Genomic DNA, 17,468 nt, shown 5'->3' with positions numbered 1-17,468 from the left:
AGGCCTTAAGAAAATTGTTTTTGGAGCAGACAGTTTATCATGTATTGTGATGTGCAAAATTATTCCTGAAGATGTAGAACTAGATAGATGGGATTAAAATATGCAGCAATTAAGAAGTAGATAAAAGTGTAAAAAGATGAGTCAAACAGAGGACTGATGCATTCCTCTGTTTGGCTCATGTTTTGCTCAACTTTCTTAAGCCGGAAAGAAAGACGACAATGCCCAATCGTGTAATCATGTCTGGCCTGATCAGGTAATTACATCTGGAAAGTCATCGATGGATGAAAACACTGAACAATGAGGAAGCGATACAGGTGACAAAATAAATAATTTTAGCCAATCACTGGCCAGATTTTTTTTTTCCCCCCAGATAAGACGATGCTTAATCATGCAACCATATGAGTGAAATTTCACCTTAAATATTTATCAATTGATGGATCAATAGATGAAAAATATTCAATATTTAACAGATATAGGTTACCAAAGAGATATATTACTTTCAGAAAAGACAACGATGCTTTATCATGTATTAATGTGAAAAATTGCTTCTCTGTCAATCACAAGTGAGCATTATCTTTGAAATGTTTGAAGCCGCTCTCATGATTGCGCAGATGACGACACTGCCATCTTGAGGCTGTCAATTGAAATGAATGCCACGGACAACATTTTATTCCGAAATTTATTTGACCAGTTTCAAAAGGAAAAACTTTGAAACATGCAAATGCAACACATCACAAACAAAGATTACTTTACAATGATAAAAGTAATAAAAAAACAAAAACAAATACAGTACTAGGTCTATCTTAACGTAACGTTTTTGACAACTAATTATTTATCTTTGAACTATTTCCAACCATTGTTATTGCTGAAACCCTGAAGGCAGCACGCAGCGGGGAGAGTGTCAGTCCGAGAAGACGTGCAGGCGTCCGGACGCGTTGCCGCCCAGGATGGCGTTTCGGGCGGGGTGGAAGGCCGTGACGGACAGCACCGTGGTGAGGCGCTCTTCGTCTTTGAACATGTGTAGCCAGCGGCCGCTCTCATGGAACACGTGCACATTGCGTGGCCTCGACATGCCGCCTACCAAAAGGCAGTCCTCCTTTTTGGGGTCCCACACGGCCGAAATTTTGGACAGCCAGCGGCCGGTCTTCATGAAATGGCTGCGAATGGACAGGGGGGGGGGGAAATCTTCAGAAAGGAGAAATCACAAATTTTCCACCGTCGACAAGTTTGACAAAGGGTACCGAAACTACAAATGCATAGTAGTAGAAAACCATAATGCATCCCTTAAGACATATTTTGGATTTTTTTTCCTCATGCATTCCAACACTCAAATGAATGGGAGCATGGCTATGCCATCTTTCAACTGCACTGCATCTACTCCACTTGACACAGCTCAACTCACAAGCTTTTTCATTGCCACTATTACAAGTAGTTGTGAGGATACACGGCGAGAAAGGAAAAATATAAACAAATATGCTAACGCTAGCTTACCCTGCGCCTTAGCTCTGGACACTGCAGTGTTACAAGTGAACTCCAGTCCTGTTTACTTGCCCTCAGCCTTGGAGGAAAATTGTAGAACAGGTGGAGCTCCTCGGTTTGAGACACAGTTTTATGTGGGGCAATGTAACCCGAATTTGAACTTAAGTTGGAACGTGCAGTATTCCATCACTAACCTGTGCTAACGCAGTACTAAAGTCATGATTTTAGTATTCGTATGGAAATACCTCGTCCATAAATGCAAACAATCAAATGATTAACAGCAAGTACAGCAGAAAATGAGCAAGCATTGTGTTTCGTATTCTTCCAACTCTGCTGCACAAACAAGTTCATTGTGTGGCATGTGTAACCTGGAAACAGTATGTTAGGATGGCCAGAAACCGAGAACATCCCATTATGTAGTAAATAAAGGAAAGCCCCCCTTCCATTATTGTTTTATTATTTTTTGTTGTGGCATATTTTCTATTTTACAGTTTTCTACTGAAAATAGTGTCTTCTTACACACTAGCTCTCCAGTCAAGGTGAGACAACTCCACTTTAGCTGCAATCATTCATCTATCCAGTTGTTGTTTTTAAAGACTGAGTTTTGTTTGGTTATGTGTCCATACGCCACATACACACAGTGCAGAGTATGAAGTGCTACCTCCGGGATGAAAAAATATTTTACGGTATTATCTTGGGTACTAGCCATTTCTCCACACTCAGGGCTTGAATGTAACAAAAGCTGGACTCGCCGTTGGACGAGCAGTATTTGAAGCAGGGTAAACAGTCGCTTACTTGCATGGCACTCGGTTCCTAAAGACAGGTTAATTTCAGCGAGACAAGAAACAGTGTGTGTAAAGTATGTTAGAATTCTTGATTTTGGGGGTGTTTGGACAAACGCATTACATGTTTTAAAGGCACCGCAGAACTACTTTAAATCGTCAAATAGGTCTCTTTTAACGGTAGAAAACAGTTGTAATGGTTGTGATGTACCTACCTAATGGATGTCAGCAGCGGGGCTTCAGTCCCCATGGTGGACGTGTCAAATATCCTGTCCACAGAAACAAAACAAAAAAGAAATTGCCATGAGAAGAGTCATTCACCATAAGAGCAGCAGGATGCATGAATGTGCTGATGCGTGTGCACCTTATATAGTTGTCCATACATGTAGTGACCACTCTGTTGCCTGTACATGGAGAGAAGTAACAGCTGGATACAGTTAAAGAGTGACCCGGCAGCTGCGAAACGGGTTGGCTGCTGGACTTCTTCAGACACCGCAGGTCGTAAATGCTCACCTGCCTGCGGATCGATGACTTGATGAGAAAAAGCAAACCCAATGATGAAGCGTACACAAACGCATGACATCGACCATCCGCACCTGCTCTGAGCCACGGCAAAGTATTGTTGTTGTAGAGGGTGAACGCTGACACATCGCAGAACATTGGGGTCCAGCGAGTGGTGGGACTCGTGTGAAGTTCTGCTCAACCACAAAAATGTTTATTTATAAACGACTAGTGTTAGCAGCACGGTGGGTGGGTAGATTACAGATCACAACGATACAATACCCTGGAGTACGCCGGTCTACAATTGCGAGGTTTCCATACCAGTCCCCCACCACTAGTGTCGAACAGTCATGTGACAGGAAGTCAAAGGTTTTCAGGCCGTCTTCAATGTTGTAAACCTACAACAACAACTCTCTCATACATACAGCCATTTTCTATGAAGATTCATTCTTTACATGGTCACAGGGTGAGCAGGAGCTTATCTCAGCTGACTTGGGTGAGAGGGCAAGTAAACCCTGGAGTTGCACATTAGAGACAGACAACATTGACACCTACTCGCAATGGACTCTTCCATACAGTGGACCCTCTCTTTGTATTAAAATATGAGCTGGTCTCAGATTCATTCTGAGTTCTATCGCTACAAACAAATCAGTGGCGATTCAGAATGACTCAGGAGTCTGCTTAAAAAAAACAAATCGTGAATCAGAATTTTCGCATTCGAATCAAAAAGAATCAAATATTAACATACTGTACTACTTTATTCTGAAAAGAGCTGCAATGCACGCCGCTTCGCCGCGTCCTTTGTTTATGGCCGGCCACCGCCATTTTGACTGACGACATTTATGCATATGCGCAGTTGTACAGTTAGCTACTTTAGCCGATCCGATGAGACATAGCGCCGTCTCCCCTGAGACGATAAATCTCAGTGGAAGTAGGCGTCCGATGGCCTTGCCCGAGGAGCTGTACGGATTTTCATGGCAGACTGCGACTGCAGCAGATAAAGTTGTGCAAGATTTATTCAACACATTGTGACAGATGATTGATGAGAGCTAGCCAGCTATAGCTAACGAGCAGCTAACTAGTACTTTCAAGTCGGAGTCCATCAGGAAGCACTATCACGTCAAATCCCAAAATTTGTGTTAGCATGGTTAAATTAGGAAGTGTGAGCTTCACACAGTTGCCATTCATTTGCAACATGTAAGCAGAGCTGCTTTGAGTATTTGTTGGATGTACAGATTAGCCTGAATTAACAGCAATAGCTTCTGAGAAGCACCACATAATTGCTCTGTTTCTGGATTTTTTCACCAATTTTGTTCCTCAAAATCCGAAGTAGAGTTGTGAGGGTTCACATAATTGTTTTGGGAATGTGGGAGGAAGCCAGTGTTCCTGTGGAGAACTCACAAAAAAGCACCAGGAGGACATGCATACTGCACCCTGGTAGGCCCAAGCCACAGTTGAAACCCACAACCAAAACGGTGCAAACAACTGCGCGAATGTGCAAACCAGAAACCACTCAAGTGGAGCGTCTTTGCCTAAACTGTGTTGTAGTTCAATTTAAAAAAGGGACAAAAACACGATGTCTCACATCATCAAAGGCACCCTTCTCCACATCCATGCAGCGCAGGGATCCATCGTAGCTGAGACTCAGCAGCTGAGCGGGGTGCGACCTGGAGAAGGCTAAGCAGCACACCGGGCGAGTGTGGGGCTCAAACAGGAGAACGCCATGGTCACCCCAGTTGCCAACCTGAGGAAGGAACCACAGTGGGGGAAGAGCAGACTTCAGTCAAAAACACACCGCGGCTGATGATATGAACAACTGAATAACTAAAAAGAAAACACACCACACTCCAGAGGCCGACATTCCCATACTTGTCTCCAGCAGCCATTAGGAGGCTAGTTGAAGTAGGGTGGAAGGCTGCGGAGAAAATGCGCTCTTTCACAATTTTGACCACCCGGTCTTTACTTATAGTCATCTTCTTCAGCGAAGAGCAGTACCTTCGAGAAAGAGTTCACTTCTCAGTATTTGCTTTATCAATGTGGTATCACAAGAGTAAAAAATAAATAAATGTGTACTCTTCCAAATCCAGTTCCACTCTTCTTTCTTTTGAAGACACCTGAAAAGATAACTGTATTTCATTGACTTTTCTTTATTTCAAATTCATTTGGAAACAAAGCATTAGACATTTTATTGCCAATAAATTACCAAAACAATATAGTATAGGTGAGGTGGAGGGATGAAGACATGTCATGGTGTTAGTAGGGGTGGAAAACTCCACCATGTGAATTAATGGTCACTAAATTAATAGGACATGCTTTGAAGTTGACAAAGTAAATCTTGTGAAAGTCAGTTTAGAAATGAGCAAGTTCTGATTTATTTTCAATGTACATGCATTCCCTTTGATAGGAACGTTGCCCCTGCCAATGTGGCCTCTACAGTCACATCCCTCAGCTGGCCTGCAACAGCACATCGATCTTTTATTCATATATGTAGTTACATCAAACACAAACTGTGTGCTTAGGCTAAAGAAATCATCACCGTTAACCTCAAACTAATTTTAACATTTATAACATTGAGCAATTAGCTCCCAGCCGTTGACAGTAGAATTAGCAGCTAACTAGCCAAACATCAGCTAACAGCTTACCAAAAGGATGATACCTCATAATCAGAAATTGAATCAGCCACAACGTCCTTCCTTTTTCGATGCTCGTGTATCACTGTCGTGCTGCCATGAAAGGCGCGTTCTGTCTCGTAAGTTTTGCAACGCATTCCTCTTCAATATGCTCAAAGTTTCGAGCGCCATTGCTAATGAGTTCCCCCGGGTACGGCATGGTACGGCACGGCACAGCTGACCCAGAAGTAAACTCCTGCGCATGTGCATCATCATAACGACCCCAAATAACCACTAATGCACGTGTGTGTGATACCACGAGCAGACAACAGACCAGCGCATCGAGCAGTGGGCGGATTCAAGCGCTTTGGAGAGCAAAACAAAGCTGCAAAAAAATAGACCGACGAATAAATTAAATGTTGACGATTGTGATTGCCGATGTCGTCGTGATTAGTCGACTTATGGTGGCACCCCTAGTTCAGTGTTACCCCGACTTATGAATGCCCCAACTTACGAGCCATTGCTTGGTCGATTTTTTTTTTTTTTGCTTTGTGTTGAGAACCAAAATTGGATGGAGAGGTATAAGCAAGCTTATGCCGCCGCTTGAGTGAAGTTAAAAATAATAATAATAAAAATAAAAAAAACCCTCTTTGAGCAGTCACCTTATATTGGTGAAGGGGTTTGTGTGTCCCAATGATCCAAGGAGCCAAGTTGTCTGGGGCTTTATGCCCCTGGCAGGGTCACCCATGACAAACAGGTCCGAGGTGTGGGACCAGACAAAGCACCCTTTTGGGTGGACGGGTCCTGACTGTTGTTTGTGCTTATGCACCAAACAGCAGTTCAGAGTACCCACCCTTTTTGGAGTCCTTGGAAGGGGTGCTGGAGAGCGCTCCCGCTGGGGACTCCATCGTTCTGCTGGGGGACTTCAATGCTCATGTGGGCAATGACAGCGAGACCTGGAAGGGCGTGATTGGGAGGAACGGGCCCCCCCGATCAGAACCCGAGCGGTGTTCTGTTATTGGACTTCTGTGCTCATCACGGATTGTCCATAACGAACACCATGTTCAAGCATAAGGGTGTCCACACGTGCACTTGGCACCAGGACACCCTAGGTCGCAGTTCGATGATCAACTTTGTGGTCATGTCATCGGACTTGCGGCCGCATGTCTTGGACACTCGGGTGAAGAGAGGGGCGGAGCTGTCAACCGATCGCCACCTGGTGGTGAGTTGGCTTTGATGGTGGGGGAAGATGCCGGTCAAATGGCAGGCCCAAACGTATTGTGAGGGTCTGCTGGGAACGTCTGGCGGAATCCCCTGTCAAAAGGAGTTTCAAATCCTACCTCCGACAGAACTTTGCTCATGTTCTGGGGAAGGCGGGGGACATCGATTCCGAGTGGACCATGTTCCGCACCTCCATTGCTGAGGCGGCCGACCGGAGCTGTGGCCGTAAGGTGGTCGGTGCCTGTCGTGGCGGAAATCCCGAACCTGTTGGTGAGGGATGCCGTCAAGCTGAAGAAGGAATCCTATTGGGCTTTTTTGGGCTGTGGGACTCCTGAGGCAGCTGATGGGTACCGGCTGGCCAAGGGAAATGCAGCTTTGGTGGTCGCTGACTCACAAACACGGGTATGGGAGGAGTTCGGTGAGGCCATGGAGAAAGACTTCAGGAACTTCGAGGAAATTCTGGTCCACCATCCAGCATCTCAGGAGGGGGAAGCAGTGCACCATCAACACTGTGTATAGTGGGGATGGGGCTCTGCTGACCTCGAATCAGGACGTTGTGATTCGGTGGGGAGATGAGATTCACCCAGAGTTCCTAAAGGCTCTGGATGTTGTGGGGCTTTCCTGGTTGACACGCCTCTGCAACATCCCGTGGACATCGGGGACAGATTCAGGAGGAGCAGTGTGGTTTACGTCCTAGCCGTGGAACAGCGGACCAGCTCTACACCCTCGGCAGGGTCCTCGAGGGTGCATGGGAGTTCGCCCAACCAGTCTACATGTGTTTTGTGGACTTGGAGAAGGCGTTCGACCGTGTCCCTCGGAGAATCCTGTGGGGGGTGCTTTGGGAGTATGGGGTAGCGAACTCCCTGATACGGGCTGTTCGGTCCCTGTACGAACAGAATCAGAGTTTGGTCCGCATATCCGGCAGTAAGTCGTACTCGTTCCCGGTGAGGGTTGGACTCCGCCAAGGCTGCCCTTTGTCACCGATTCTGTTGTTAACTTTAATGGACAGAATTTCAAGGCGCAGCCGAGGCGTAGAGGGGGTCGGTTTGGTGGCCTCAGTATTGCATCTCTGCTTTTTGCAGATGATGTGGTTCTGTTGGCTTCATCAAACTCTCACTGGTGCAGTTCCCAGCCGAGTGTGAAGCGGCTGGGATGAGAATCAGCACCTCAAAATCTGAGACAGTGGTCCTCAGTCGGAAAAGGGTGGCGTGCCCTCTCCAGGTCGGGGATGAGATCCTGTCCCAAGTGGAGGAGTTCAAGTATCTTGGGGTCTTGTTCACGAGTGAGGGAAGAATGGAACGGGAGATCGAAAGGCGGATCGGTGCAGCGTCTGGAGTGATGCAGACTTTGTATCGGTCCGTAGTGGTAAAGAAGGAGCTAAGCCGAAAGGCGAAGCTCTCAATTTACCGGTCGATCTACGTTCCCACCCTCACCTATGGTCACGAACTGTGGGTCGTGACTGAAAGAACGAGGTCCCGGATACAAGCGGCCGAAATGAGTTTCCTCCGCAGGGTATCCGGGCTCTCCCTTAGAGATAGGGTGAGAAGCTCGGTAATCCGGGAGGATCTCAGAGGAGAGTCACTGCTCCTCCACATCGAGAGGAGCCAGATGAGGTGGCTGGGGCATCTGATTCGGATGCCTCCCGGATGCCTCCCTGGTGAGGTGTTCCGGGCATGTCCCACCGGGAGGAGACCCCGGGGACGACCCAGGACACGCTGGAGAGACTATGTCTTTCGGCTGGCCTGGGAACGCCTCAGGATCCCCCCGGAAGAGCTGGATGAAGTGGCTGGGGAGAGGGAAGTCTGGGCATCCCTGCTAAAGCTACTGCCCCCGCGACACAACCTCAGATAAGCGGTTGAAAATGGATGGATGGATGGATGGAAAAATAAAAAAATCGTACTAGGTGCTAAAAAGCCCTTGCATGTGGACAAGGAAAGCTAACCATTTTTAATGGCTGTCTGCCTTTGACAAAACAAAATGTTTGTATTTATGTATTTAATTCCAAGGAAATTTTCCAAATTGGAATATTTAAAAAATTCCCCATATTAACTTTCCATTGAAATTTTCCAGGACTTTATACTGGAAATTTTCCACCCCTTTGAAAGTATAGTTGTGAGTCTTTACCTCCATGCAGAGTTGGAGAAATTGAGGCGGTAGCTTGCTTCCTTCGGCCATGTTGACTGGATGCAAAGGTAGAGGCCCTGCAGGCTTCTTGGGCTGGAAAAGCATACAAAACAAATGATGTCAGAGGGGGAGAAAAAAAAAAAAAAAAAACACTGCAGAGAAAGCATTTTTGCAGCGCTACCTGTTTTCGGACATCTGTTTTATTTGGTTCAGGGGGAAGTGTGAAGACCTCTGCTGCTTTGTTTTGGAGACGCAGGGACTTTCGAGATGGGAGGACTTCTTTTACCACTGCTATTGACCTGCCACCAGAGAAGAGCATTGCAGAGGCAATGAGATTACACTTGCTCAAACTTAAACTTGCTTTGCTGGTTTAAAACCGAATCAAGAAGCAAATTATAAACGTAAGGCAAATTTATTTGGATAATACATTTCATACACATGGTAACTCAATGTGCTTTACATGATTAAAAGACGATATAACCCGCTGAAAACAGCTGAGTCAGCAATCGCACCTTGTCAGACCTCGCTGCGATGGCTTTGCTGACGACCGCTTTAAGTCCTCTGATGCCTTCAGAGAACAAGAGCAAGATTAATACCAGGGGATGTTCACAACAATGGATGCTCGTTGCTGTAACAGGTCTGATTGAATAGTCTGGCATCGCAAATTCATCCACATATTTTTAACCTTAACTTCTCAATAAACTGCAAATTCTGATGACCACTAATTCACGCAATTTTAATTTAGATCACTGCAGTGTCACGGGCATACGTCAAATACTGTACTGTAATGATTTTGGTGTCGTTCAATTTATTTGATATTTTTGTACATTCAAGATGGGTCAAATATAACCTTATACATGGTGAAAATGCCACATTTCTTTAAATAGCAGGCAGGGGTGTTTATTTACTTCAAGGGGAAATGTATGGAAATGTACTTTTTAATTGCTTCAAGACGAACAGTTGGGTCTCTGAGTGCCTGCCTCCCCAACCTTTACAAAATAACCACCTCCAAACAGTTACTCCACGGCGGCGGTGGATATTCGTGTTTGGTGATCCGTCCATGTGCCACATGCACAAGTACTGCCTCCACAAGTGAAGATGTTTTCACTCTTTAAGGACACAACTCGCGCCACTTCAGCAAGGAGAAGCTGATTGCTTGTTTTGTTCAATCGCCTAACACCACCCCAGTTTATCCAGTTACTCATTTCCATGAGACAGGGCTACCCCCTAAAAATAGGCTAATTTCAGCAAAACAAGAAATAGAATAATTCCTTGTGGTATCGTGACAAAGGCATGTCACAGATAGCAGGATATCAAGCTCCACACTTAAATGAAAGCCTCTCAAATAAAGGCCTTAAAATTGATGTCTGCTTCTCTCTGCAATTTAAGGCCCATGCCATTTTTGTCACAACTTAAAACAATTCCCAGGAGTTTTAATAATATGTAATGTTGAACGGTCGACTAAAATTCACTTCCGCATTACAATGGGAACACAATGGAAACCTGAATCACATTAGCAGTTTCTACTTGAAATGGTTCAAACCAATAATGTCGCTCTGGTTGTTCCATGCTTAAGTTTGGACAACGTAACAACTAACCAGAGATTCCAACACCCATCATCACCTCTCAGGAACATTCGGGATATTTTGTCAGGAACATTTGCATCTTAGCCCAAAAAAAAAAAAAAAAAAACACGCCACAAACAAAAATATTTTAAAAACCCTGAGCACTCTATTGTGCACTATATATGAATATACTTTTTAATCTTAGAGGCCCCCTCCTCTTGGCTGACATAACCGATACCTTCTTAATTATTTTTCGGTTTTCGGACTGTCCTGTCTGTGGCTCTGTATTAGACTTCCTCTCCATACTTATTTGCCGCCATGGAGGCGATGATTAGTGACTTTTAGAGGAGCAGCGTGTTACCCACAGAAGCTAGCCAGCTGCAGCCACAGAGCTGCAGGCTTGAAACCAATTTATTTATTTTTTTTAAACAAGAGGAAAATGCAATGACATCATCAACATATGTAACCGTGATTGGTTAGTAGATTCCAAATATTATGTCAGTTAATCAGTTGCTGCAGTACTTAGACGCCAAGCACGTGATAGCCACTTGCTCACAATAATAATAATAATAATATATTATTATTATTATTATTATTATTATCATCAAGTTTCATCTGTTGACATTTGTTCTTGTTGCACGGCTGCGTAAGCAAGCTGGCGAGCGTTTTGTTTGCATGTTTTCTAATGAAGTGATTTGTTTCTGGAAAAATCCAGTTGGCTTACTTGCGCTGATTTACCTGAAACAGATTGATAGAGGAGAGGAAAGCTTGGTTCTGCCTGATGTTCTCCAGCCGCTCCAGTTCATATGCAGAGAGTCCTTGAACCTGTATTGTGACAAATATGACAAACACTGTGCCCAAGTGTGATTCAGCTCGAGCCCGTTTGATTAATACTTACATTTGTAACCTCTGCGTCAGTGTTGTCAACATGTGAAGAGTCCTTTTCTTCGTGTTGTATGTTTTCTATGTTGTGCTTCTTGCGCTGTTGGGCAAACATGACAGAAGGTCACTTTGAACAAGATAATGGATTTTTTTTTTGTCTAAACCCATCCATCCATTTTCTACCGCTTATCCGAGGTCGGGTCGCGGGGGCAGTAGCTTTAGCAGGGATGCCCAGACTTCCCTCTCCCCAGCCACTTCATCCAGCTCTTCCGGGAGGATCCCGAGGCGTTCCCAGGCCAGCCGAAAGACATAGTCTCTCCAGCGTGTCCTGGGTTGTCCCCGGGGTCTCCTCTCAGTGGGAGGTGCCCGAAACACCTCACCAGGGAGGCGTCCAGCAGGCATCCGGCAGGCATCCGAATCAGATGCCCCAGCAATCTCATCTGGCTCCTCTCGATGTGGAGGAGCAGCGGCTCTACTCTGAGCTCCTCTCGGATGACCGAGCTTCTCACCCTATCTCTAAGGGAGAGCCCGGACACCCTGCGGAGGAAACTCATTTCGGCCGCTTGTATCCGGGATCTTGTTCTTTCGGTCATGACCCACAGCTCGTGACCATAGGTGAGGGTAGGAACGTAGATCGACCGGTAAATTGAGAGCTTCGCCTTTCGGCTTCGCTCCTTCTTTACCACAACGGACCAATACAAAGTCCGCATCACTGCAGACGCTGCACTGATCCGCCTGTCGATCTCCTGTTCCATTTGTCCCTCACTCGTGAACAAGACCCCAAGATATTTGAACTCCTCCACTTGGGGCAGGATCTCATCCCCGACCTGGAGAGGGCACGCCACCCTTTTCCGACTGAGGACCATGGTCTCAGATTTGGAGGTGCTGATTCTCATCCCAGCCGCTTCACACTCAGCTGCGAACCTCTCCAGTAAGAGTTGGAGATCACAGCTTGATGAAGCCAACAGAACCACATCAACAGCAAAAAGCAGAGATGCAATACTGAGGCCACCAAACCCGACCCCCTCTACACCTTGGCTAGAAATTCTGTCCACAAGAGTTATGAACAGAATCAGTGACAAAGGGCAGCCTTGGCGGCGTCCAACCCTCACCGGAAACGAGTCTGACTTACTGCCGGATATGCGGACCAAACTCTGACCGAACACCCCATATTTCAATATTTTTTATTTTACTGTATTTATTGCATCAGCCTTGTACTGGTGGACGCATTTGCACCCAAATGACTTCTCACGTTCTTTTTGGAATTCCTATATCCACTACTGCTGCTGAATTAATGCATATTCGCCATTGTCAGACTAATAAAGGTTATCTTATACTCCAAATATTTATTATATTACTGTTAGGGGTGTCCCAATCCCATCCTTGAGATCAGAAATCGGTCCGATGTCAGCAAAAAAAAAAACAAAAAAAAAAACGAGTATCACTGCAAAGCTATGAGTTAGCAACAATAAAGAACATGTTATTTTGTCCGTTTTATCTTGGTGACAAAAGCCATTTCGGTGCGAACCCGAAAATGCACTTTTGGCCAAAACATTGGAGAGCTGCCGAAATTTCAGTGCATCACTACAAAGGACCCCAGAACTGTGCGGCAGACATGCTAACCACTAGTACAACGTGCTGCCTTTCTACTTTCTATAAACTCAGTCTCAGAAATAGACATAAAAATGACTTTTGATTCATAAAAAAAAAAAAAATTGTGAGATCTCACAAGAGCTCAGTACAAAGGAGCATAAACAATCAACACGTTTTCCTTTTTCTTTGGCTTTTTAGCTTTATTAGAAAGAGCTGTATTAGAAACTATTTCTCCATTTTGGTTCCCTCATCCCAGTTTGTAAGGTCACGTTAATAAAGATTCACCTTCCTCCTGGTTTGTTGTAGAGCAGGAGGAAGAGGAGCAGAGTACAGAAGGCGCTTGGGTGCAATTCGAGATGATTTGCGGACTCCTTCCTCGCCCTGGACTGGCGTCCTCTTCTGCCAGGTGAACAACACCAGATGCTGTTAGTAGGAAGGTGACAAGATTTTCCAAAAATGACCATCTGTCAAAATGAAAAGTCTGGTTGGAACGGCCACTTCAACGCACCAAAAATTTTAAAACGTACCAAAAATTTGGAAATCGGATGACGGGTTCCGGAGAAACTGAGCTTTCTGTGTGGGGTAAAATGGCCTTTTTGGGGAACACTGAAATTTCTGGTAAAAAAAAACCCTTGAAATGACAGTAAAACATTACAGCTTAATTATTGATTAATTATTTGAACTTATGAAGATGCTCATTTGAAGGCCCTAATTAGCATAAATTGACAAAAAAATGTTTCTCACAAGGTCACTTTTTTTTTTTTTTTTTTAAAGGGATGGTCTGTATTTTTTTCAAAAAGGAAAACAATGACGCTAAGCTATTTCAAATTTGGACATAATATATGGACCCATAATGTACTTTTACAAATCTAGAACATTTGAACATGTCAGCATTGGTTGTCATGGTAACAGGAATTCCGTAATAGAATTACATGCTTTCACGAGTAATGCTATTTCCCAGCATTAAGTATCATGCACAAGCAGTGAATATTTAAAGCAGTTATCTTGAGTAGACTGTACAGTATACAGATTATATAAAAGTTCCAATAGTTATGCCATGGCCTTCCGGTTTCAAAAATTCCGGTCAGTTTCATTGTGTCTGTCCATGCAAAATGACTCCATCCATCCATTTTCCGTACCACTTATCACTAGGGCACGGGCGTGCTGGAGCCTATCCCACTGGACTCTGGGCGAAACGCAGGGTACACCCTGGACTGATCACCAGCCAATCGCAGGGCACATATTAACAAACAACCATTCGTACTCACATTCACACCTACGGGCAATTTAAGAGTTCTCAATTAACCTACCATGCATGTAAAGTAATGAAAACATAATGCCCACTTACACCTAAAAACTGCCTGGGCCATCCTCAGCAGCAAGAACTGAAATCAAGCGTTTTCTATGACTGGCACTGAGTCTTTATGTCTGATACTGAGATACTTTGGCCTACTCCTCCTTGCAAAATTGTTCGAAATCAGCAAAAAAAAAAAAAAAAAAAAAAAAAAAAAAAAAAAAAAAAAAGACAGTTTTCGAGCATGAACGCCATTTTTAAGGTCATGCCACAGCATTTCAATCGGATTCAAGTCTGGACATGGACTAGGCCACTCCAAAACCTTCATTTTGTTTTTTTAAGACATTCTGAAGTTGACTTGTTGGTGTGTTTTGGATCGTTATCCTGTTGCAGATCCCAAATGCAAGAGAGAAATACAATGGACACGGGTTTTTTTTTTTTTTTTTTTTTGCAGCACGGTGGACAACTGGTTAGCACATCTGGTTAGTACATTTGTATGTGCCCTGTGATTGGCTGGCAACCAGTTCAGGTTGTACCCCGCCTCTCGCCCGAAGATAGCTGGAATAGGCTCCAGCATGCCCGTGACCCTAGTGAGGATAAAGCGGTACAGAAAAATGAATGGATGGACAGGATTTTTTACTGGAATTGTCAATACATTTTCATTGTTGTGGTAATACCCGCCACGCATCTCACGACACAGCAACCCGCTGGCAGAACCGCACTTACTCCGTAGATGTACACAACTCGGAAACTTTAGGGAAAGTTCGCTACAGTATTTATTACATACCTGCGAGCTAACGACCTGGCACGCTAAGGAGCTAAACAACTCACTGGACTGCGGCAACATTGTTTAAAACGTCAGCGTTGTGTTATGTATTACACACACGGGAAAGTTAACTGTTTATTTACCAAAACGGGACACATTATCAATATTCAGGCAGAGTCAGCAAACTAATTTTCAGCGTTATTTGATTGACAGGTGAAGGTCTCACGAATCAGCAGCTCAAGGGCGTGCCTTATTTTACATTTCATTTATTTAACCAATTAAAAGTTGTCCCAGTTGTAGCAGGCCACAGTAAAGTAGACTCACCTTCCTCCCGTGTTGTGGTCCAGCAAGAGGAGGAGAGTACCGAAGGCGCTTGGGTACCAATCGAGATGTTTTGCGGCCTCCTTCCATCTGGACCGGCGTCATCTCCTGCCAAGTGAACAGGACCAGATTCTGTCAATCACAAATTAGCTTGGAGACGCTATCTCAAGACTGTTCGGCACCCTCTAAAATCCCGCATCTCTTTAAAAGTACATATAAAATAAACATGCATTAAGAATACAGTTTTACAAAACAGTAGCAGTGTGATCATAAACATCAGTACCATCCATGCAGATAGAAAAACGTAATAATGTAAAATAAATATCGAAACAGAGGATTCAAAACTTTGAGTGAGTGGGAAAAAGGAAGGATTTTTAAAAAAGAAGGCCATTTTTAATGTTATCTAGACAGTGGGGACTTTTTAATTGCCTTTAAGTTTTTCCTTATATTTTAGTGAGCTACGCCAAAATAAAAAAAGTTCCGAGTAAAACAAATGAATATCTGACTTACATAAAATCTCTCTGAATTTGTATTTCTGGAATACGAAATTTATCAAGTTGACATAAACGTTTCCCAGCATTCTCCAAGTCTTTATGAAAGTTACCTTATAGAAACAAGAACATTTCTCCTTTTCTATCAGTTACAGTGCCAGGCAAAGCTGTCGACTAGCAGACAGAATACACGCCACACGTCCGTTACCTTCTCGGCAGCGTCGCGCTTTGAACGTCTCGTCGCCATATAGGTTTTGTTGTAGGCACTTTAACAAAAGAACAAACCGGATAAATGTACAGGTGTAAGCGCTCCACACTCCTCTGCTGGAAGTCCTGTTTCGGGATTGAAGCCTCGAGCGGGCGCGTTTTACCTTTCGTAACAAGCTCCCAGTGCCGCGTTATGACGAATCCCACGCGTGTTCCTGTCAAGACACGCCCCGGTGCAACATGATTGGCTGCTGCGCTACAGGAAGGGCGGATGTAGCAAAGATGACCGTCCCAAACATGGATCACATTTGTACGAAACATAAACAAATAGGTTTGTTATGGTTCGGTTTAGGGCTTGGGGTGGGGCTAAGGCGGTTTAGGATGGGTTAAGGTTAGGATCGGGGTGGGTTAGGGTTAATGGGAAATGGATTCAATCATATTAACGCCGCCACACTTAAATCACATATTTTCCTGTCTGGAAGCAGTCGGACGTGTTCAACCGAAAATACAGCAGCCAATCATAGCACAGCAGCCCGTGTCCAGGAACCAGTAATATTGAACCAGGGCGTGTTCCTGCCAAGAACATGTGTGGGATTCCTAATAACGCCCGGTGCGGCGTTGTGAAACAGAATCCCGGCAGCTCATTGGCCAGTTTCCTGGTGTCGTCATCAGAAAACCGGCGCTTTAGCCACATGATAGCTAATGGACGTCTCAGAAATTGAGCATCACTTCCGCATGCCTCACGTGTGTTGTGTCGCAATTGTTTGGGATAATAATGTATTGCTAGAGCAGATTATGACTTTACTATATATTTATCCATCCATCCATTTTCTACCGCTTATCTGAGGTCGGGTCACGGGGGCAGTAGCTTTAACAGGGACGCCCAGACTTCCCTCTCCCCAGCCACTTCAACCATCTCTTCCGGGAGGATCCCGAGGCGTTCCCAGGCCAGCCGAAAGACATAGTCTCTCCAGCGTGTCCTGGGTCGTCCCCGGGGTCTCCTCCCGGTGGGACGTGCCCTGAACCCCTCACCAGGGAGGCGTCCGGGAGGCATCCGAATCAGATGCCCCAGCCATCTCATCTGGCTCCTCTCGATGTGGAGGAGCAGTGACTCTACTCTGAGATCCTCCCGGATGACCGAGCTTCTCACCCTATCTCTAAGGGAGAGCCCGGACACCCTGCAGAGGAAACTCATTTGGCCGCTTGTATCCGGGACCTCGTTCTTTCGGTCCTTCTTTACCACAACGGACCGATACAAAGTCTGCATCACTGCAGACGCTGCACCAATCTGCCTGTCAATCTCCCGTTCCATTCTTCCCTCACTCGTGAACAAGACCCCAAGATACTTGAACTCCTCCACTCATCCCCGACCTTGAGAGGGCACGCCACCCTTTTCCGACTGAGGACCATGGTCTCAGATTTGGAGGTGCTTATTCTCATCCCAGCCGCTTCACACTCGGCTGCAAACTGCTCCAGTGAGAGTTGGAGGTCACGGCTTGATGAAGCCAACAGAACCACATCATCTGCAAAAAGCAGAGATGGAATACTGAGGCCATCAAACCGGACCCCTCTATGCCTCGGCTGTGCCTAGAAATTCTGTCCATAAAAGTTATGAACAGAATCGGCGACAAAG

The 17,468-nt window shown here is 45.1% G+C and overlaps 1 protein-coding gene across 1 annotated transcript; it reads right to left on the bottom strand.

Moving 5' to 3' along the window:
- Nucleotides 1–661: 661 nt before the first annotated feature.
- wdr76 (WD repeat domain 76) lies at nt 662–16,071 on the bottom strand. Its single transcript, XM_061765739.1, has 17 exons — nt 16,000–16,071; nt 15,837–15,894; nt 15,141–15,245; nt 13,042–13,179; nt 11,180–11,263; nt 11,020–11,106; nt 9,229–9,284; nt 8,898–9,015; nt 8,717–8,809; nt 4,836–4,876; nt 4,604–4,757; nt 4,348–4,506; nt 3,045–3,160; nt 2,858–2,956; nt 2,626–2,778; nt 2,477–2,530; nt 662–1,157 (listed from the first exon to the last, which is right to left on the bottom strand). Exons 2-17 carry the CDS (start codon nt 15,873–15,875, stop codon nt 902–904), a joined length of 1,752 nt encoding a protein of 583 aa, XP_061621723.1. The 5' UTR covers nt 15,876–15,894; nt 16,000–16,071; the 3' UTR covers nt 662–901.
- Between the last annotated feature and the right edge of the window lie 1,397 nt (nt 16,072–17,468).

Source organism: Phyllopteryx taeniolatus, chromosome 2 (genome assembly GCF_024500385.1).
Source record: "Phyllopteryx taeniolatus isolate TA_2022b chromosome 2, UOR_Ptae_1.2, whole genome shotgun sequence".
Classification (NCBI taxonomy): Eukaryota; Metazoa; Chordata; class Actinopteri; order Syngnathiformes; family Syngnathidae; genus Phyllopteryx; species Phyllopteryx taeniolatus.
The sequence above is the reverse complement of the archived record's forward strand: the minus strand, read 5'-3'. Positions and strand labels throughout refer to the sequence as shown.